At 48.3% G+C, this 22,713-nt stretch overlaps 1 protein-coding gene across 1 annotated transcript in view; it reads right to left on the bottom strand.

Annotated features, from left to right (window-relative positions):
• The window catches only part of usp43a (ubiquitin specific peptidase 43a), a 102,034-nt gene continuing 79,321 nt past the window's right edge, over positions 1–22,713 (bottom strand). Inside the window, exons 12-17 of the mRNA XM_030352083.1 lie at positions 16,458–16,577; positions 15,817–16,057; positions 14,963–15,121; positions 13,004–13,165; positions 2,477–3,682; positions 1–2,418 (exon numbers count right to left, since the gene is read on the bottom strand). Coding sequence (XP_030207943.1) covers positions 2,478–3,682; positions 13,004–13,165; positions 14,963–15,121; positions 15,817–16,057; positions 16,458–16,577 — 1,887 coding nt within the window. The 3' untranslated portion in view covers positions 1–2,418; position 2,477. The remainder of the gene's footprint in view (positions 2,419–2,476; positions 3,683–13,003; positions 13,166–14,962; positions 15,122–15,816; positions 16,058–16,457; positions 16,578–22,713) is intronic.

Raw genomic sequence — 22,713 nt, 5'->3', positions numbered from 1 at the left:
TACATTAAGAAAAGTATTTTTAATGGGAAACAGTATCTCAAAATGTATAATTTTACATAATAAGAACGATGCCACACATTAATATGATAAAGCGTCACAAATCTCTTTGAATAAATCGTTTTTTAACAAAACCAATCAAGGCTATGAAAACCTTTATGGCAGAATGTTCCTGTTTGTCAACAGGTAGGTGAAAACCTATAGAGAGATTTGAATGCCCTTAAATTAAGCAAAATCAACCATTGGTACTGCATTCAAATGTTCAAATATTGCAGCAGTTTGATAAAAAACATGTTCATGGCCAAAGCTTGGAATTAACATGATATTGTGGTCACACTGACAGATCTGAAGACAAAGAACTGTTATGTTATTTTATCTGTTCAAGCATTATCAAACAGGAAGGTGTGATTTACCATTATTGGCATAACAGTGATGCGGTACGGAACGACGAGTTGTGTTAAACAAACCCTCATGTAATATCGCTTAATAATGAATTCCTAAATGCAGGTGGAACACATTAATGAATTAAATGAAACATCTCTTTTCAAACACAGGTTTACATTATAGCCTGCTATGAATTTCTATGGGCTTGTATGGCTTGGTATTTGCGAAAAGGAATGTGTGAAGGTGATGGTATTTCCTGAAAGCTGTTCTACTGTAGACTTCAGTGTCTATCCAACGATAAACAGTAAGATTTAGACATTCTTAAGACATTATTTTAGATAATTTGCTTGGATTATTTTTTTAATAAGATATTTTGATGAACAATATTGTCACTATCGATTCAAATTATTCACATTAAGCATACTAGCTTTCAACCATCAAAATACATGTCCTTTTCATATGCCAGAGTTGTAGACCAAATCATTGCATATCAAAATATACCCCAAATCCATAAAAAAAAGTTTATAGATTAATAAATAATACATTCTTCTATTTCATGCTGTGAACCGAGAACATTGAGTTTGTGTACAAAGCGGGGCAACGCAAACGTCTAACAAACATAGGTTATCAGCCTGACGTCTGAAGTATTGTCCCCTTCCTTGTATTAGTGAGAAGAGAGCCAAATCAATAGGTTTGATTATAGTGTCCATCACCGTTAAATTGCTTGAATACTAAACAAGGCACTTAAGAGGCACATTGAACCAGGAATGGGGGAGAAGAGGTGACAGCATAACAGTGTGAGAGAGGACGTGTGTCCTGCTGGCATTTCTGTGACAGCAAGATTCTGCATTTGCGCTATTATGCTTTCTGAGCTAATTATTCCTACAAAGAAACATTAAAATGCTTGCATGCCAAACGAGTCATCTTGAATCTGATGGGGAAGAGTGAATGATTTGTGACTATTTCAAACAAAAGCGTCGGAACCTTGACAGAGACAAAAAACGAAATATTGCAGTGATCATAACATGGCAAGATTTTAAAACAAATTCAAAAACAATTATGGGATGTAGTAGGACTGGTCAATGCACACTGTGTAGAGGGTGGATTAGGCATTTAGTGTAATTTGACAATTACTTCTGGTGCTGGACTGGGCGGTCCTGCTACATGAATTAAAAAAAACATAGCAGACCGACAATCATATATATTAACCATATCACCATATATCATATATACATTTAAAATAGTAGTAGACATCTGCCTGGGAAGGCACACTTCTTGAAGCTGCTCTGTGAGACTTTTAGAACAATATATTAATGTAGAGCATGAAGTTGCCAAAGAAACGCACGCATCAAAGATCTTAGCAGAGAGAAAGGACAAATCGAAAGTCGAGGAGTGCTCATACTCACACACGTTCACTCGGTGGCAAGAGTTATACTAAGACTGTCAGAACAGATTAAGGCACCAAACGTGACATATCATGTGAATGTGCTGAAGTCCTTGAAGCTGGCTGCTCTCCATCCTCACGTGAGACAGCCTCCTTCCTGTGAGCATTAGGCCACACGATCGGGAATCGAGTTGTATTGCTTTGATTATTCACCCTTTGCGTGATTGGTTTGGCGTAGGAGCGTGTGTGTTCACACGCATAATCATGGGTTCATGTGTGTGCGCAGTCGCACACGCATAAAGGGGTGCGTGCACCAGTGCTTTCATGTGCATAGGCTTGCAAGCACGTGTGTGCGTGTTCATGCTTAAATATTCAGTGTTGACTGTGTGGTATTTGGGCAGTTTTTATGGGATCTCTTCAAATCTTCCGGTATCGATGTTCCTCAACAATTCATTTGAAACAGTCAACCTCCTCTACAGTCCAGCAGAGACTGTCCACCTCAGAAAACCTCAGAAGCTAGACTCTGTCCACCTAAACCTCAGAAGCGAGACTCTGTCCACCTAAACCTCAGAAGCTAGACTCTGTCCACCTAAACCTCAGAAGCGAGACTCTGTCCACCTAAACCTCAGAAGCGAGACTCTGTCCACCTAAACCTCAGAAGCGAGACTCTGTCCACCTAAACCTCAGAAGCGAGACTCTGTCCACCTAAACCTCAGAAGCTGGACTCTGGCACTGTTTTCTTGCGCCCCAGGGAGTGGGTGCTGTGACGTGGCCTCTGCAGGGTGCCGTGGGACAGCTTGTCCGTGGGCTGGCCGTGGGGGGACGCGGTCGCATGGGGGATTCCGTTGCGGTGAAGTGAGGCCGTCCTGCGCATCGTCGCCTCTGTCTTAGAGGGGATATTGGAGGAGCTTTGGGAGCGCTTGATATCTGCTGTGCCGCGGGCCGCCTTCCCATTGGGCAGCTCAGCACCGGGATGGCCCGCACCATCCGAGCGCCGTCCTTCACTGGCGGTCGCAGTGCCTCCTGCCTCCCCATTGGACAGTGACAGCCTGGAGGAGCTGCTCCTCCCTGTGTCTGCGTCTGCATCCCCTGCCGGCCCGCAATGCCTCGTCCTCCTGACGTCCTTGTCCTTCTTCAGGAAGTTCCCCTTGAGGAACGAGAACATCCCGTCGTTGCCCTTGGCCTCCTCTTCCTTGCCGGGCTGGGGTTCCCCTCCGCGGGACCCCTGCTCCCCCCTCTGGGCGGCGGGCCGCTCTGCCCTCCCCGCCTGCTCTTTGGTCCTGCTCAGAGAACCCTGCCGGAGGCTGGGCGTGCTGACGCTGTGCTGGACCCCCGCGCTGGACCCCCACCTGGTCTCGACCTCCTCCGGGGGGCCCCTGGAGGACCCCTGCTTCCCGCTGTCCTTCCTGCGGGTCAAGGTGGCCCTGCCCAGGGTGGCGGTGCAGGCGGCCGTGCTCGTGGCGGGGCTCTCCCCCTTCCCCTGGCTGCTCTTCCCGCCGCGCCTCAGGCTTGAAGTCTTGCCGCCCGACGTGCGCCTCTGGCCCTCTGCCACCTGCGACCCCGGAGACTCTGGACAGCCGCCCTCCTCCGGCCTGCCCATGCAGTTGAGCCCGCCCACGCCGGGGTGGCCGTGGCGAGCTTTGTCCTTGGCGGCGGGCTGCCCCGCCATCAGACTGACGATGGGCTCCTTGGTACAGCGCGGCCGGCGCCCGGACTCCAGGTACTCCACCAGCTCGGCCGGCCCCGGCGGGGGCTCGGCGGGGGGCGCCGCGCTCTGGGGTTTCCGTCGGTCCTTGGAGCCGAAGGACCAGCGGAGGGGCAGGACTTTGTTCAGGGTGTCCCGGGCCTTGCTGGGGCTCCTCATGCTGACGCTGCGGCCCTTCAGACCCCTCTCAAACGGCCGGCTCTCAAACCTGCCTGATTGGTGGAAAATAAAAACAGGGAAAACCAGAAATAATTAAGAATTTAAAAAAGAAAAACATTGAGTATATCCGGCATTTCACAGTACAAATATTTGTAGGATTTTTTTGTGATAACTTAAGAGCATTTGAATTACTACTGTGTTTTGTTCCTTTTTGGAGCTTGTATAGGAAGCATTGTAGGAGTAGAGTTTAACGGGAAGAGTAGGCGGTTTCTATCCAAGAGACACGTTTGTTCACGTTTGTGTTTAAGAATATTGGTGATAAGTTGTGTTGTTATTAATATTTTTATACATGTGTCTAGTTGTGCTACCCCTACCCCTACCCCTATTTTTCTCTTTGTGTGGCTGCAGCCTTATTATCAAACTCAGGGAATTTCCAATGCAGTCTGTTTGGAACCACTGGCAGCAATGAACAGAGAGCGGGCAGTGGCATCACTTGTGAGGTAGTCTCCATGGCAGCGGTAAATAACAGTTTGGGCAGAGCTGACCACCTTGGTGAGTTGGAACGTAAAGGGATTAAATCATACTGTGAAGCGGAGCAAGGTATTTTCTTATTTAAGCAAATTAAAAACTGAAATTGTGTATTTACAGGAAACAAACGTATTAAATAAGGACCAACCAAAACTCTGAAGAGGAGGATTTACACAAATGTTCCACTCTGACTTTAATAGCAAAAGTAGAGGGGTGGCCATTCTCCTGCACCGAGTTCGCGAGAAGGGACAAAAATGGTCGCTATGCAATTGTTCAAGGGAAATTATTGAATAGGCCAACTGTGCTTGCGAATGTGTACACCCCAATTAGTACAAAGCTCCAGTACAAAGCTCACCACACATAATACATCTCCAAGCTCCCCCCCCCCCCCCCCCCGGTACACCAAACATACTCTGGAATTTAAAAAAAAATTGTCTACCAAAAATTCTGAATCGACCATTGATCATTGCTTTTGAAACTTCGGTTTTCTCTGAAAATTTGCTCCCTCAGCATACATGGCGTCTACTAAGACTTCTCTAGGTAAAGACTTTGTTACTTCATAAACACGCACATAGATCTATTTCTCGAAACTAACGAGTCTCCTGAGATAAGTTATCGAACGCTGTGGGAAACCATGAGGGCATATGTGAGGGGACAAGTGATATCCTATAACGCCGGTGAGAATAAGAGGAAAACCAAATGGGCTAGCGAGTTGATTGACAGGATTAAAGTAGGAACCAATTACCAATTAACCAATTGGACATCACCCTCTGAAAACTTGTACAGAGAGAGAATTTCCCTTCAGACAGAATTTGATTCCCTGACAAACAGTAACGCTATGGATCTTCATTTGAAATCGCGACATAAATTTTATGAATATGTGGAACCTGCCAGTAAGCTCTTGCTCAATCAACTTGGGAGGTCGGCAACAGCAGGTCTTATAGTTGCGATAAAATATAGAGAGGGTAATATTGTTACGGACCAAAGGGACATTAACGCTCAATTTAAATCTTTCTATGAGGACTTATATACATCAGAAGCGTACTACTTTAGTATATTGGAGATGCCAACTTTAGATGGAGAGGACAAATCACGATTGGAAAGGAATATAACCTTCACTGAGATTGATAGTGCATTTAAAAAAATGAAATCCGGAAAGGCTCCAGGCCGTGATTGGTATCCAATTTAGGTTTAAAAAAATTGCTCCCAAATTGCTACCATTATTGTTTTTGACGAAGTCTTGATTGAAAATACACTCCCCCGGACTATGATAACAGGCCTCCATCTCATTATTACAAAAGAAATATAAGGATCCCTTGCTATGCGAGTTGTACCATCCAGTCAGTCAGCTATGTGGAGACTAAAACATTTCAACAAAGGTGCTGGTAGGTAGACTGGAGAGAATCATGCCTAACTTGATACATCCTGATCAGACGTGTTCTGGAGTGGGTAGGCAGTTGTCGAGCAACCTTCAGCGTGTATTCAATGTTCAATGTTTATTCAGCATGTATCAACCTAACAATGTCAAGTCAGAGATTATAATAGCTTGAGATGCCGAAAAAAGCTTTTGACATGATTGAATACAGCTACCTGTTCAATGCACTAGAGAAGTTTGGCTTTGGCCCTACTCTCAAGATTTGATATGCGACACCGCAACCCTCAGCAAGAACAAATAAGATAATCTATTTTCCCCTTCTCCCAGGACGAGACAAGGGAATGCAATAATGCAATAATGTAAAAAAACACTTATCTCTAACAACCCCACAGAGTACCTGGATAGATGAATGTCTGAGCATGGATCCAGCTGGCAGGGTTCGCTGTCAAGGCTAAGGCAGGGCTCCAGAGTGCGACCAAAATATTTAAGGGTGCGACTAATAATTTTTCTAGATCGCACCGTTGCACCCAACGCTGCCCGGGGGAAAACATACATTACCTTCGCAATCGCCTCGTCTCTCTGTGTCTGTCTGTGACGGAACTCGCACTCGGTAGGATCATATACTGTTCTAAAACAACAAGGGAAAGTGCTCGGTCGGGTCCTTGGTTCTGATTGGCTGTGGTTCTTTTCACTGCTTGTGTTTTATTTTTATTTTTATCGAGAGCAACCTGAGTGCCAGAGTAACTGAATCGGAGAAAGAAAGTAAACGAGACAAAAGCCGAGTGAGGCGAGGTAAAAATATGTTTTTTCATTAAAAAAACTAGGCCTACTGTTCCAACCAGCCCTACTACTGGGAGTCTGGACCCCACGCGACACGCACAAACTTAAAAACGCAATAAACGGCAGGCGTGTTAAACAATCCATCTGTCCTAAAGGACAGGGCAGATCCGTCTTCCATCTAATAAGCCATTTCTTTTAAAACATGATCATTGCACACCAGGTTTATGTTTTGCACTATTGTTGGTAGGACCACATGAGTCTCATGCAGGCCTTTATTAATCTGTACCCTATATGTTTCAAAACCTTTAAAAACATATATGGAAGACAGACAGCGCGGGTCCGCCATCTCCTCTCCCGCTGTCAACCAAAGAGCGCTATCATTTTTAGTGTTGTAGTGCCGGAGGAAAAGGAGGACGTAGGCAACTTAATTATAACTGTTTAATCAAAAGAAACTGATCAGAACAAACAGTCACCTCAATACTCAAAATCCCAGAGGCGAGGTGGGCGTATGGCCCGGCCCCCACGACTGTAGGCAAAGTCAGGAGGTGCGGGAGGAGGCATGACATTGTCCATCACATCCCCATGTTGGGCGTGGCGGGGGGCCGCGACGACCGGAGGGCCGCAAGCTGTGGGGGCTTGAAGGGGTTGGAGGGGGGAATGGCCACGGCGTGGCAGGGGGGGGCAGTACAGGAGGGCGGCCCCTGCGCGGTGGCAGAGCCAAATCCGGGGGGAGCTCAAGGTCCAAGTGAGCCGGTTTGAGGCGATCAACCGACACACACTCAGGCTTACCCCCCATGTCAACCATGAAGCTCTTGGCTCCTGCTTCGATGACACGGAAGGGTCCGTCACAGGGAGGTCGTAGCGGAGCCCTGTGGCCGTCGTGGCGGATGAAAACGTAACCCGCAGACTGCAGCTCCGGGGGCACCCGTGAAGCAGGGACGCCATGCTGCGTGGTTGGGACCGGGGCGAAGGTCCTGGCGCCGTCCAGCAGGGAGGCGCGCTGAGCAGAGGCGGACCAGGGCTCCGTCGACTTGGGGATGAAGTCACCAGGGACCCGCAGCGGCTGTCTGAACACCAGCTCGGCCGACGACGACCGGAGGTCCTCCTTGGGCGCTGTCCTGAGCCCCAGCATGACCCACGGCAGTTTGTCGAGCCAGTTGCTGTCCGTGAGGCTGGCTCGAAGGGCGGCCTTCATGGAGCGATGAAAGCGCTCAACAAGTCCGTTAGCCTGCGGCTGGTAGGCGGTAGTGCGGTGGAGCTTGACCCCCAGATTCTCCGCCACTGCCTCCCACAGCCCCGAAGTAAACTGCGGGCCACGGTCAGAGGAGAGGTCAGCAGGAGTGCCGTAGCGGGAGACCCACACCGCGATGAACGCCCGGGCCAGGTCGGGGGCTGTCGTTGAGGAGAGCGGGACTGCCTCCGGCCAGCGCTTCCTCCTGTCCACCATGGTGAAGAGGTAAGTGAAGCCATGCGAGGGGGGTAGGGGTCCCACCAGGTCCACGTTGACATGGTCGAACCTCCGCTCTGGCACCGAGAAGTGTTCCAGTGGGGCCTTGACATGGCGATGCACCTTGGCGCGTTGACAGGCAGTGCAAGTGTCGACCCAGGCCCTCACATCTCTCTTGAGTCCGTGCCAGACAAACTTCTCTGACACCAGCCGCGAGGACGGTTTCCGACCTGGGTGAGACAAGCTGTGTACCGCCTCGAAGACGGGGCGTCTCCAGTTGGCGGGGACTACAGGCCTTGGCTGACCCGTGGAAACGTCGCACAGGAGCTTGGCTCCTGCATCACTGAATAGCACCTCCTCCAGACGCAGCCCCGTGTCCGACGACCTCAGAGCTTGAACGGAGGGGTCGGCGGCCTGGTCCACAGCCATGCGGGAGTAGTCCAGGTTCAGCTGGACTGCACCGACCACCGCCCTGGAGAGACAATCCGCAACCACGTTGGACTTCCCAGCCACGTGCTGGATGTCTGTGGTGAACTCAGAGATGTAGGAGAGTTGGCGCTGCTGGCGGTCGGACCACGGATCCGCTGTCTTGGACATGTGTGAGCGGCTTGTGTTCCACGTAGGCAGTAAACTCACGGCCTTCCAATAAAAAACTGAAGTGTCTGACCGCGAGAAACAGCCCGAGGAGCTCCCTGTCGAAGGTGCTGTACTTGCGCTCTCTGGGAGACAGCTGGCGGCTGAAGAATGCGAGTGGCTTCCAGGCATCCCCAACCCACTGCTCATACACTGCGCCCACGGCAAAGTCCGACGCGTCCTTGGTTAGAGCAGTGGGTGAGGGGTGGGCCAACATGGCCGCGCGGGCCAGGGCCGCCTTGGTGTCCTGGATATGCGGGACCGGGTAGCGGTCAGGCTTGGACGCGTCGTTAAGGCGGCGGTAGTCCCCACATGGGCGCCACCCACCGTCTGGCTTAGGGACGATGTGCAGGGGAGACGCCCAGGGGCTGTTCGAGCGTCGAACGATTGCCCACCTGCTCCATGTGCGCGAACTCTGCCCTGGCGACGGACAGCTACTCCGGGTTGAGGCGCCTGGCTCTGGCGTGGAGGGGAGGCCCATTGGTCTCGATGTGGTGCTCCACCCCGTGCTTCACCGTGGGCGCGGAGAAGGTGGGCCTAGTAAGGTCAGGGAATTCTGCCAGCAGCCGAAGGTACTGGTCACTTTCGGCGAGCGTGTTGGACAACCCGTTGTAGACCGCCTCCCCCTGCTTACAGGCGAAGGAAGCGAAAGTCTGTGAGTTCACCAGGCGCCTGTTTCCCACGTCCACTAAGAGGTTATGGGCGCACAGAAAATCTGCGCCAAGGAGGGGAAATGTAACAGCTGCGACGACAAAATCCCAGGTAAAGCGTTGCCCTCCGAAGCACACGTCCACCGCTCTAGTGCCATAGGAACGGATAGGCGTGCCGTCTGCACCCACCAACTGCGGGCCGTGCTCCCCCTTCGCCACCTCCGATCCCCCTGACGGAATGATGCTCCACTAGGCACCTGTGTCACAGAGGAATCTGCGACCGGAGACGGTGTCTTGGATGAAGAGCAGCCTGTTGGTGACACCAGCGCTCAGGGCTACTACTGAGCGCTGGCCCTGCCGTTTCCCGTCCGTCCAAAGGAGCAGGGCGAGCGGCAACGTTTGGCCTTGGCGCCAAAATTGGCGTGGTAGAAACAATGGCCCGCAGCATTACCCTGCTGGCCAGAGGGTCCGGCGTCGTCCTTCGCCCTCCTGCGACGGTCCAGTGGCGGGGCAGCCGCGGGAGCAAGCAGGTCTGGGGACCGTTGAGGCATGGCCAAGATGAACCGGTCCGCCTCCCTGGCCAGGGCGCGGGGGTCCAACGATGGTGGTGTTAGCCAGCGCCGTCCTGACCTGAGCTGGCAGCGTGCGCATAAACAGCTCCGCGAAGAGGATCATGGGGTCTTCTGCACCGAGCAGGTTTAGCATCCTCTCCATACGTGCAGAGGGCCTCTCATCACCCAAGTCCGACACGTCAAATAAGCGGCGCACCCTCTCTGCGGTGGAAAGCTCGAATGTCTCCAGGAGCAGGGCCTTGAGGCGCTCATACTTGTTTGTCGTCGGGGGGGCGGAGAGAAACCCAACCACACGCGCTGCGGTGGAGCTGCCCAACATAGCCACAGCATGGTTGTACCGGTCGTCGTCGTCGGTAATGTCGCTTTTATTGAAGTGTGCCTCCACTATAGCGAACCATTTAGCAGGCGTTGTGTCCCAGAACTCCGGCAGTTTAAGAGTGGGGGTGCGCACGGCCTGCGTCATCCTGACAGGAGACGGTGATGTCTGCCGCCGTGAACGTCTTCCTCGGGCGGACATGTTGAGAATCGCAGTGTTCTTTGTTTTTGTAAACAAATAAATAACAAAAAATCACGTCGGGGTCACCAGTGTAGTGCCGGAGGAAAAGGAGGATGTAGGCAACTTAATTATAACTGTTTAATCAAAAGAAACAGATCAGAACAAACAGTCACAGTGCATGGCTAGATCGCTGTGTAACACTCTAACGCGTCCCCCTAGCCCCCCGTGACGTCTAACCAGTTCCCTCCCACTCGATCCGTAAGAGGGGAACACGAGCATATACTGTAGTCACTACGGTGTCTATCATCTCGGCCCCGTTCATTGTGACCATGGACCTATAAATAAAAGGACAGCGGAATAAAACATGGCGGGAATTCATTCCTATGAAAACTCATTGGTGGGTTCCGGATTTAGAAATATTCTCGTTCTCTAGCATTGTAAGCATTGTAGCATCATAAGGTCTGAGCAAGTAGCCTACCCACGTAATGAATTGTAACACACCAACATTGTTAACTGTCATACATAACTAAACAAGCAAAAGAAAACTAAACACCAACCCAACTAAAATGTTTAGGTCAGACTTAACAATTAACAATATTATAAAAATGACATAGGTCTCCCATAAGCATTCAGATAATCAATACGTCCATGCCTGTCATAGCCATTTCAATGATAAGTGTGTTTTGTGGTTTCCACACTGGCTAGCGCAAATGGCATATGGTTCCCACAATAGGTTATTAGAGCTCATCAGCACAGGTGGAGGTGATTGTGAGGCTGGATGAGCAAACCGCTTTTGAACATGATACCGTAATGCACCCGAACTTTGTCTTTGGATCTTTTGAATAAATGGATCAATAAATGGTCAATTGCAATGATCGCACGGAGAGGAACGTGAGAGTTATTGAGTGCACACGTCCAACAGCTGAACCAGTCTATAAATTCATTGAATTGACTTTAAGTGATAAAAAGTCACCACTAAAAACCATCAACGTCATTCATGTTGAGTAAAAGGAAAAACCTTGGACACGAGAAGTTAACGGAGCCATGCACTGAGCCTTCTCGGATGCCGGGCCGAAACAACATTTGTTTTACTATGACTCCTTTCAGCTGCCCACCCCTCCTTCTCGGTTAATAAAACGCTTGGAATGGCGTTTTGAAAAGAGAAAACTTTTATTTTATTAGTACATGGTATAAAGATAATTATGAGCCTTTAATTGATATCCACATTTTTTTGCAGGGACACAATCCTGTTCCCCGCTTGTATTGAAGTGAATGGGGATATCTACTTCTGGGCCCCATGAATCGAGGGACCCGTCCACCCTAAAACAACTGCAATACCAGGCTCGGTCACTGAGCACTGGTGGATTGCGGAAATATGCATTGCTCCAGGGGGCTTTGATGACGCGTCAAATCACCCGAAGTATATCCAGAGTTTTGGAGTTAGCATTCAATTGCAGCAAAATCACCAATAAATATATCATGAAATATAGTGTTGGAGCACAATGTTGTTTTAGGGCTTTACCTGCACCTGCACTGTGTTTAATTACCTGCACTGTGCAGGTAATTAAAACATTTCCAAATAAAAGGACTTGTGCAGGCTGCACAAGTCCTTTTATTTGGAAATGTTTTACTTTGCTTAATGTTTTAGTTTGAGATATTCAATTTCACCTCAGTGAAGAACTTGAAACACTTTATTATTATTTTTTTTATTTAATTGTGCTTAAAATAAAGACAAGCATTTCTCTACACTTTTTAGCCAGTAAGTTGCGAGCTGGAACTGGAAGTACATTGGGCAGGTACGAGTTCACGGGTGCTGAGTTGAGGGTTTGACTGCCGTTCCAGGGCATTTTCACAGGTAGAAGGTTGTGAAAACACAGGTTACGGGTTGCCTGGAATGCACCATTATTCTTGTTTAAAAATGATTCACATTAGGTGAAAGTTATGTAGAGCGATAAAAAGGTGACCATATGGCTTTAAAGGCATCGCAATGAATAGTTGGGGGCACCTATATTTTGAGCTGGTGCACCGAAGAAAATAAGCGCACCAGTGCATCCAATGCAAAAAGTTTGTCTGGAGCCCTGTAGGGTATGATAATATTCAGAGTGTAGCTTCCCGATCTCTAGATCATTTAATGAGTCGATGGGAGTAGCTAGGAATGGATTTATCGGAAATGGATTTTCGAGATTGGGTAAACCGCAATTACACAAATCATCAATTTGCATTAGACATGGGTTGTGCAGTTTAAGGTTCTGCATAGGCTGCAACTTTCTGTGTCTTTCTGCCTTCTCTTCCCTACTTGCTAGACGTCTGATACTCTTTAGTTGGAAGAAAGCTCTGCCACCGTCTCACAGGCGCTGGGTGGAGGATGTTATGTACCATCTTAAGCTGGAACGGCTTAAAAGCACTGCCCGAGGCTCTACCCAGAAGCTCCATAAGGTCTAGCAAGCATTCCTTATTATTTCATTCAGTGCTTATTTCATTCAGTGCTGTTTTCTTTTTTGTACTTTATTACGTGTATTCTATTGTATGTATGTTAAAAACCAATAAAGGAGGAGCACTACACAAAACAGTCAGGGCAAAGACACGGGCAAAGAGGTCGCAAGTGACGTTACACTGCAGAGAAGTCTCCTGCGAGTATTTCCTCAAAAAGTATTGCAAGTGCTTAATCTTCAAGAGGCCATTGTACTTTTAGTCAGACTGAACATCCACACAAACATGAAATAGGCTTTGTCGTATAACCTTGACATTTTCCATTAAATGTTCCATATTTTACAGGAAAGAATCAAGGTTTTTCAAGACGTGTGGAATCACTGATTGTGAGCATTGTGTTATATCATTGGGTACAAACAATCCAATGAAATAGATTGTGTATGTGGAACCTTGTGGACCTCACCTTTCTCCTGCTTCGGGGAGTTGCCCTCGTAGACTGGGGGCTCCGGGGAGTCGGGGAGGGAGTCGGGGAGGGCGGCGGAGTGGCGAGACGCCACACTGCTCCTCATGCTGTCGTCCGTCAGCCGGATCAGCCAGTGGTCTGACATGGAGGAGCTGGTGGAGCCTGGGAGACGCACATGGGGGAGAGAGAGATGGAGACTGAGAGGCAGGGCTGAATGAAATTAGCTCATTTCAAGGTTTTGAGCTAAACTGCAACAATGATCTGTACTGAGCTTTGGGATGTGCAGCAGTGAAAGCCTTATTTCAGCAAGTAATATAATAACATAAGTATCATCATTATATAGTATGGATAGAGCATTTCAAGTGAACGGTTTGGATTCATCCACTGGCTTCCTCCACACAGCACGTATGGGATATTGCAGTTTTGCTTTTTGAAACGTTATTCCAATAAAACATGTTTTAACCAGAAATGAAAAGTTTTCGTTGCAACAGCCCTATTTAAAAATGTTACACGGTGGCATGCTTTACTTGTTGTCGTATTGTTTTTTAATTATAATTTTAATTGCAGAGAGGTCTCCCCTTTGCACCTCATACCTTATTTTCTCTGTACCAAGGAACAAATACAAGATGGTCTTCAGAATTAGTGTGCGTGGATTCTGTTTGAGTTTGAGCTATGCGATAAGTGGGCCATATAATTGAACAATCAAATAAAAGAGGAGCATAAAAGAGCCAACATGGCGGAAATGCTATTCAAGTGCAAGGGTGATGCGATCACAAGAGATGAGCTCAGAGTGCGTCAGCTCACTCTTGGCATTGACTCAATTGTCCTTTGTGAATGTGTCTCAAAGGAAAAACCTGTCGGTGAGTAACGGATAATTCCAGTAGGTGTTGAGGAGTTTAGGGGGGCTCGAGATTTGGCGGAGCCAATTCCAATTGATAAGCAAAACGGGGGATTTTTAAGATTGTGCCTGCAAACAAGTTTTGTATGATGTGGCATTATATTATCAGTGTCTCCTATGCTTTTACTCTGTACGCAAAGATATAGATCGATATTTAAAGGAATTTTCCCCCAGGAAGATAATAAAGATTTATCTATCAATCTATCTATCTATATCAATTTATTATTTTCAGTTTTTATATTATATGAACTAATAACAAAGAAAGTATATATTTAATATTTTTATATTAAATATCAAATACACTTTTCTAAAAACATTTTAATTTCCGTCTTATTTTTCTTTCTATACAAATGATTCATGTCAGCCAAAAAGTGCCTTTTGTTGTAGCAAAGTATGTATTTGATATAAAAGTGCTACAAACGATGAGATCATGGAGGAATGCACCTGCTGCTGGGGGCTGTCCACATTGAGCGATCCGTGGCGAGTAAGGCCCACTTAAGGCAGCCACCTTCTGACTATGATATAAACTGAGCTGTAAAGCTGACAACACGCCTATTGGATCCCCCATATTCAGGAGGAAGATACAGTGCGGTAGATCAAGCACACAAATGTAAAGTGACATCAGAGCAGAAAAAGGTTGTGGACAAAGAAGGAGGAAAGGACAAAGAAGCCAACTTCCCAGATCCCTCCAGCAGGAAGTGATGAACCTGGTGTGCTTTATGTCTTCTTCTACTTGTAAGGTCATCTCTATTTTATACTTTTATTGAAATCAATGTTAAGTCTTCAAGGGACTTGGACTTAAGAAATTGCTATTTTATCCTGTGATTATCCACCCTTGCTAAAGTAGAAATTCCCATAAAACATCTTCAAACATAATACTGGATTGTCAACGAAATAGTAATCCTACATTGGACAGAGCTCGCACAAGTCCAGCCTCTATCTCGGGAGAACTTTAACCATGCCTGAAATCCAACGTAGGAGTGAGAATGAGTTAGAGTGCCTTCAATCAAAAAATCTTGGCTCACTTTACAATTGAATTAGCTAATGCAGTTGTCTCATACCCCCAACGGAGCTACTTGCAGACCAGGGGGGGATGGTGTTCCTCCTCTGGTAGAACAAGATGTAGGCCCCCCTGGTGCACACTTCCTCCTCTGGCACCAGGTCAACACTGCTGTCGTCGTAGCTGTACCACTGGCCGTCCACAGAGTTCCTGCAGTAGGCTGCAACAGAGTAACAGGAGGGGACACACCATCACGATAACGTCTGCAGTTCCAGTGGTGAGGGGGATCTCCTCGACATTCATTTGAATGAGACCATCTTAGAAACGATTATATGAGGACATTTAAATTTGTATTTCCTTTGTCTTTTTGTGAGGACTCTAGCCTGTTGAACATGAAAAATGTCATTTTTGGTGTTGGTGTTGGGAACATTTTCCCTGATTATGAATAATGCAAGTTTTTTTGTCATTGGGTGTGAAACTAACACCGTCGGATTTCCATCTCCTGCATCTGCCATGGTTCCCATGACACCCTCACCTTAAACCATCTTTCCCTGCCCTTTAATTTGAGTTAATCCAAAAACATTTTTTTTACAGAAATCATGACAAATCTATTCTTTAACCTTGTGGCCGCGAAGACAGGCCCTGTTCTAACGAGCAACGGTTTCGTGATGAGGGCGCGCTCTTTAAGCGGGTATTATTAATCCAAAAACTGTTTCTAATGTCGATTCTACATTCAGGTTAAATCATCCACCTTCCACTGCTGTCAGGAACCAAGCGCTGTTGAGTTCCCAGGCTGTCTCTAATAACCGGTCGGTGGCTGCAGCAGTGCAAAAGACGCAGTATCGACCTTAGAGGACTGATCCCCACAGAGGGTGGGGGGGTGGGGGAGGGGGGTTGCCGGGTGCGAGTGTGTACCAGTGTAGTGCCCTCCGTGCATGCCCCCGTGGTGGTTGCACACGGCGTACAGGTCGTACAGGTAGTCCTGGGGCAGGGCCGGGCTGGGGGATTGGCCGGAGGGGGGCTTCCACGCCGGCGGCCAGGGCCCCAGGTTCAGGCTCTTCATGCTCTGGCTCCTCTTCACCACGTGGGGGGCCATGTCCAGGCCGGCCATGGGGAAGCGCACCAGCGTGGACAGCTTGTTCCGCCTCTCACCCACCTGTCAGGGGTGTCAGGGGCCACCGTGTCAGGGGCCACCGTGTCAATATCAATCCCATACCCATGTCATTTTCCCGATAATGACCGGAGTTCTAGACATTATCCCTTACATATATATTTTGCAGAGTAGGCCTATAGTAACAAATGTGTACAAAGTTACATAATTATGTATTAAAAAAAATGTCGGGTTAAAATCGGGCTCGGGCTCATAATTACAGTTAATGTGTCGGGTCGGGCCGGGCTCGGACAGAACATGCACAGGCTCGGGCCGGGTCGGGCTGGATTTTCTGGGCCCGATCTAAGCTCTAGTATGGAGGGGGGGTTCTCCCTGGAGCTAGTCGCACTGTGTGTGCATGTGTGTGTGTGTGTGTGTGTGTGTGTGTTTGGGGGGGGGGTCCTACCTGCCGGAAGCGCTTCAGGTGGAGGATGAGGATGTCTGGGAGGGTCCACAGGCTCATCTTCACCATGCCCTGCTGGAGCTGCTTACAGTGGGGGCAGCGCCACGCGTCGTCCGGGGCAAGCTGGAGGACACGACACATCCATTAGTCATCAACGCATCAGTCTATCAATACACCTAAAGTATAAAAGCATGGCAGGTGACACATGGAATTGTTATGCAGACAGATGCTCTGCCCCTTGTCTCTGGATCAGAACTCTTCGTGGTCGTCTCCGCGGCAACGGTCGTGTCCTCAGACGGTAGAGACACTGTTGAGTCTGGCTGGAGATGGAGTCCTTGGGTGTTTTACGAAGACACATAACACACCCCCCCCCCCTGGACTCAACACCTTCTGGACTCCCTCCCCCTCTCCATCCCTCGTTACAGTACAGTATGCCGCGAGTCATGTGACGAGCCCGCTAGCTGCGTCCTCCCCCCGGTGTCTGAGCTGGGACACCTCGCCTCCCCGACACCCTTCCCCCCTCCCACATGTGTTTGTGATGTTTTTAATGTGTTGCTGATGTGCTGAGGTGTTTTTTTTCCTAATCCCTATACTTTGCCCCCCTAAGAAGAGCCTAGTTTGGAAATTACCTTTTTTTTCCCTCGTTTTCCCTCTTGTTTTCCTTTTCTTATCAAAATAATAGGGGGCGCATGCGTCCCGACAGTCTCTATGTCCTGTCTCCCCACACTTTCTTTTTATGTTTTTTGGACGGGATGTAACTGGTAATTTCGTGACACGTGCAATGACAATAAAGTATCTATCTATCTATCTATCCATCTATCCATCTATCCATCTATCCATCTATCCATCCATCCATCCATCCATCCATCCATCCATCCATCCATCTATCTATCTATCTATCTATCCATCAAGCTATCTTTCTATCTATAACTCAACAATAGCCTCTGGCCAGACCATCCCAATAAAAGCTGAAGCGAAGGGGGATCACAGGCTTATAAAGCAATTTCATTGGCCTTTATTCTGTTTTGTGACAAACCCCAGGCTACAATCCTCATCTTTCCTCTCCACAATAGTGTCTTTGAATATCCCCACACCTTTGCCTGTATGTTCTCAGTCAGGTTAGCAAAAAAAGGATTAGGTCTAGCCAAGAAATTGCGTCCAAAGGCTTACCTGGCCCTGGTAGGCTTGTGATGCATATTCATAATCTTGTACAAATATATGGACAGATAAGTCAACATTAATAATAAACAGTTCTCCTTAATGCTGTAGAATGCTCAAATCACTTGAATGGGCCTTCCCAACGTTCGACCGCTTTCAAGAATGGGGATTTTATGCCTCTGATTCACGAATTTCGTAGCACTCCACAAGGAGTCTGGTATCAACCCCAGCGTATTTGGTTGCTAAGCGACGTCAGCTGATCTGAAGCGTTCAACATCTTTGGTGAACTATTTCTCTGCTGATCAACACTAAGAATTGTAACAAATAAATTGTAAAAAGACACACTGTGTGAAGTTATTTTTTCGTTTCGGAAAGTAGCCGTGTAATAAGCGGGATAATGTATAGAACGCCGGTCATTATCAGGCCGGCATTATCACCTCCCCGAAGTGTGTTGAGACGGCGTTGGGACCGCAAAGGCATCAAGGAAAGAGGGTTCTCTTCTACCTCGACAACCTACTTATTCTGAGCAACTCAGAGGAAACTGCGGAAAAGGACACCATTACGGTGATAAACTATCTCTCTTTCATGGATTTTGCCATCAACTGGGGAAAGAGCTCCCCGCTCCCCAGACGGCAGATAGTCAACTTGGGGCTTTGCCTCGACTCAGCCACCATGACAGCGATGGTCTCGCCTCCTCGACGAGACGGCATCCTGTAGGCTCTCTCCCGCTTTCGCGTTCGCAGAAACGTGACTGCACTGGCCACAATGCGTTAGGGTTGATGACAGCCGCCCATCCCGTGGTTCCCCTGCATCTGCTCTTAATGCGCAGACTCCGGCGCTGGTTTGCTCGCCAACGGTTTGACCCCATGCGACACAAGCTCAGGATGCTCCTCTTACCCCGTTCTGTGTCACCCGACCTGGAATATTAGGAAAACCCCCCCGCCCTTCTCAGGGGTGTTCCCCTGGGCAGAGTGACTTCCTACGTAGTGGTCTTCGCGGACGCCTCGTTGACGCATAGGGGAGGAGCGTGTCTCTCCCACAGCAAACATAGATGTGTTGGAACTCGGCGCTGTGAGGAAAGTGCTGTTGCATTTCTTTCACCTGGTACGTGGCCGCCACGTTCTGATCAGGACAGACAGCGTGTCGGCGGCGGAGTACATAAACAGACAGCGGGGAGTGCGCTCCTCTGCTCTCCACCGAAAGGCGGTCAAGCTCTCATCATTATCTCCTCAGCCTCAGAGCCCTACTTCGGGGCGGACCTCATGTCTCGCGGCGGTCACCACGAGTCGAGTTGCGGTTACATCCCGACATTGTCAGACTGATCTTGCAGAGGTTCTGGACGGCTCAGGTGGACCTGTTCGCGTCCAGGGAGAACACACACTGCAGGTGGTGTTTCTCTCTCAACCCTCGGGATCTTCCCCCGTTAGGGATGGATGCGTTGACACACACACCTTGGCCGCGGGCTCTCTTGTATGCAATTCCCCCGCTCCAGCTCATCCTTCCTCTTCTGGAACGGGTCAGACAGGAGAGATTGTCCCTCAATATAGTGGCTCCGTAGAACCGCTCAGCTCTGTGGTTTCCAGAGCTAGCGTCGCTCTCGCGGACGGCGCTGTGGCCGGTACCGTTCAGATCGGATGCACTTTCACAGGCACACGGGACAGTGCACCACCCGCCCGATGTTTCGGGACGGCTGTTGGTTTGGCTCCTGAGAGGTTGATCCTGCAGGGCAAAGGTTTGCCTGTAGCGGTTATCAACACTATCCAGAGTGCTCATGCAACTTATACTTCTTCCCTCTATGCGGTGAAGTGGGGCACTTTCTCTAATTGGTATGACAGGAACCACGCTGTGCCATCTCTATGCAAGGTTCGGAAGCGTGCTTGCATTTCTGCAGTACTTATTGGAAAAAGATTTGGCCTTCTCCACTATCAAGGTGTATGCAGCAGCTGTTTCGGCTGGCCATACAGGCTGTGATGGTAGACTGGTCTTCAGCCACTGGACAAGAGATTCTTGCGTGGGGCTAGACGTGTTAGGCCTGTTTCGCGCATGCTGTTTTGCGCATACACCACGCTGGGATCTCCCCACCGTGTTGAGCGGGTTGTCCAGAGACCCTTTCGAGCCTCTGTCTCAGGCCCCTTTGGATGCCCTATCCTTTAAGACGGCACTCTTATTGGCTTTGGTTTCTGCCAAGCGGGCCGGTGAGTTGACCGCTCTGTCTGTCAGCCCGAGCTGCTTGTTGCTGAACGAGGACAGCTCCTTTGCACTACTCAGACCTAATCCTGCGTTCCTCCCAAAGAACATTAACAGTTCTTTCCGGTTGAGGGATATTGTGCTTAAGGCTTTTCACCCCCCGCACATCATCTGTGCCCGGTGCGGGCGCTGGCTTTGTACGTGAAACGCTTGGCCGCGTTCCGCTCCACACAACAGTTGTTTGTTTGCAGCGGTTTTCTCGCTGGATATGTGAGGGTGTTTGCTTAGCCTACTCTCAGCCGGGCTTAGCACCGACGTTGGGCGTTAAAGCTCAGTCGACACGGGGCCTGGCCGCCTCAACGGCTCTACTCCGAGGCATTTCGGTGGAAGACAAGGGCCCCTATTATGGCTTAAGAATATAGGTGTGTACTTTTAAGCAGCATCGTTAGGATCCTCTCGCCGGCTGGCGAGTTGGATTGGACTGCCAGTATTTCTCTCCCGCCGTTTTTCAAATGAGAAACGGACTAGAGGGGTTTTCCTATTGGCGAGTTGGACTCCATCCTTCATGGATTCCATGAAGCACGGATTGAGCCAGAGTTTTTACAGACTCACTTTTTCTATTGATCATCGCCTTGCTAGGAGGAATATTTTTTTATAAAGCTGTTGCGTTTTGCACATCCTCGGCTTTTTTGAGTCTGATGTGCCCTGGTGACTTCGGGTTTTTTGACTGGGGTCCAGCAGGAGTACATTGATTGGGCTCCGCTCGCAGCTTTGCCTTAGCCCATAAGTCAAAGCCTAGACGGCGTAGCCTACATGAAATAGAATGATAGTTATGATATTATAACTCTACTTCTATGATTGTGGGCGTAACCGTTTAGTTTCCCACCTTCTGTACCAAATGTTGAAAGAATAGCGTGGAGGATGAACAGCGGTATGTCCTGCCTTATATACACAGTGCCGTGGGAAATGTGGGCGGTGCCCAAGTTGATTGGTGCATAGTTTACATTTTCAGTGAGCGCGAGCACGTGCAAGGGACAAGGCCATAAGGCAAAGCCTAAGCGGCTACGGCTACAATCATAGAACTAGAGTTATAATATAACTATCGTTCATGTGAATGCCCACGCACTATGCCTAGCAGTGTTATGGAGGATAAGAGGAATAAAATAGGCAACCTGACAGTCATTGAGATCCAAATTTGAATAAAGCTGTACAGCCAGCAAAAGAACAGCCCAACATTATAAAGATCAGGAAGAGCAAACTTGGGAAAGAAATTATGAAGGTATTTAATAATTGTTCAGATTAGGGCAGCCTTCGGTATACATCATCTTATCATGTCTCCAGTATTTTTTAAATGCATTGTTTTTCATAAAATTGAAGAGCAATTAACAGCTGTAACTCTGCGCTGTGATGAGCTCTGACACTCACCGTAAGTCCAGCGTCCGTTCTTCAATAAGTTCACATCGATCCTTCCTACAGAATCTATTGCCCCCCTTTGCTGCTGGCCTGTGCTCACACTAGGCAATCTCAACTGGGCCTGAGTACTGTTGCCTCTTGTCCAAACGCCATCAAGTTGTTATACGCTTCCGCTGCTTAGTAGATCAATGGAGAACAACATAGAGAACACAATTGACACTTTACTGACTTTGTTGTTTATTTGGAGCCGATCTACTCTGATACAGCCCTCTCTCACTGAGCGTTTTTACACTGCCAAATATGCAGTTTTATGCATGCTTTTTTCACGACACAGTCCGCGTGTTTACACTCCCCAAGGAAAATTTCCTGTTTGAGCTAGAACCCCAATTTACCCTCTCGGACCCTGCACACAATGTCGGTTTATTGGGTTTCATTCTGTTGTAAATGCGACTGATCCGAGGTTCCGGGGGGGGGGGGGGGGGGGGGGTTGGGGTAGAGGTGTTGCTGCAGAGGCAACGCAGCGATATGATCATGAGCAGTTCTAATTGGAGAGAAATTGAAATCCGCAAGCTCCTGATCAGATGAGAGAAGGGGATGCAATCGTATTAAAGAAAAACGTTGAAGGATGGTGCGATCTATGAGAGAGACGCAGAGGAACTGTCCTTACGAGGCTTTTGACGGGATAAAAAATAAGTGGTCAGCAAAATAAAGAATATGTTGGCGTTTTTGCACTTGTAAATAGTTAATCACGTTAGTAGCCTACACTCAGACGTGAACTTATTCTTGCATGCAGGTGTCTACATTCATAAAAAAATAAAAACAAAATTCGGGAGTATGCAAATTATTCTAAAGAGGTCTAGACTCTGTGCGCAGCCCCACCTTCTCCAGTGAAGTAAGAAAGCCTGCGCCGTGACGAATGGGGGATTTTTGATCAAACACTCAACTTCGCTATCGCACCAACGTGAACCCACTCTTGAACCGCTTGCCGCCATGTTTATTGTTTAATGGGGTAGAAGGGTTTCATGGACTACACGTCATCCAGCTCAGGTTGCATATCCGTGCGTGTGCGCGTGTCGGCTCATTAGCATCTGTACCGTGGCCTGAGCACTAGGGATGGGCACGATTAATTGACGATTGACTAATTGATCAATTAAGAACTTCTTTGATGACGTAAATTTTTCATCGATAAAACTAATGCTAAAAAATATCTTCACACGGTGTGTCTTTTTACAATTACAATTCGTAGTGTTGTTCAGCAGAGAAATAGTCCGCCAAAGATGTTGACGGTGCTTAACAACCTGACACGCTGGGGTTGATGCCATCTCAGGTGATAAGATACCAGACTACTTGCGGAATGCTAAGAAAAGATGTGAATCAGGCAAAATAATCCACTTTCCTTGACAGCGGTCCAGTTCGTCCAATAATTGTATGCATGTTGAATGTAGCGGACTACACTACCTCTTCTATTCCGCATGAAATTCTATTCCAATCAGAGAATTTT

The sequence above is a fragment of the Gadus morhua genome, chromosome 3 (assembly GCF_902167405.1).
Source record: "Gadus morhua chromosome 3, gadMor3.0, whole genome shotgun sequence".
In the NCBI taxonomy this organism is placed as follows: Eukaryota; Metazoa; Chordata; class Actinopteri; order Gadiformes; family Gadidae; genus Gadus; species Gadus morhua.
Note: the sequence above shows the minus strand (reverse complement) of the source record. Positions and strands in the feature narration are given on the sequence as shown.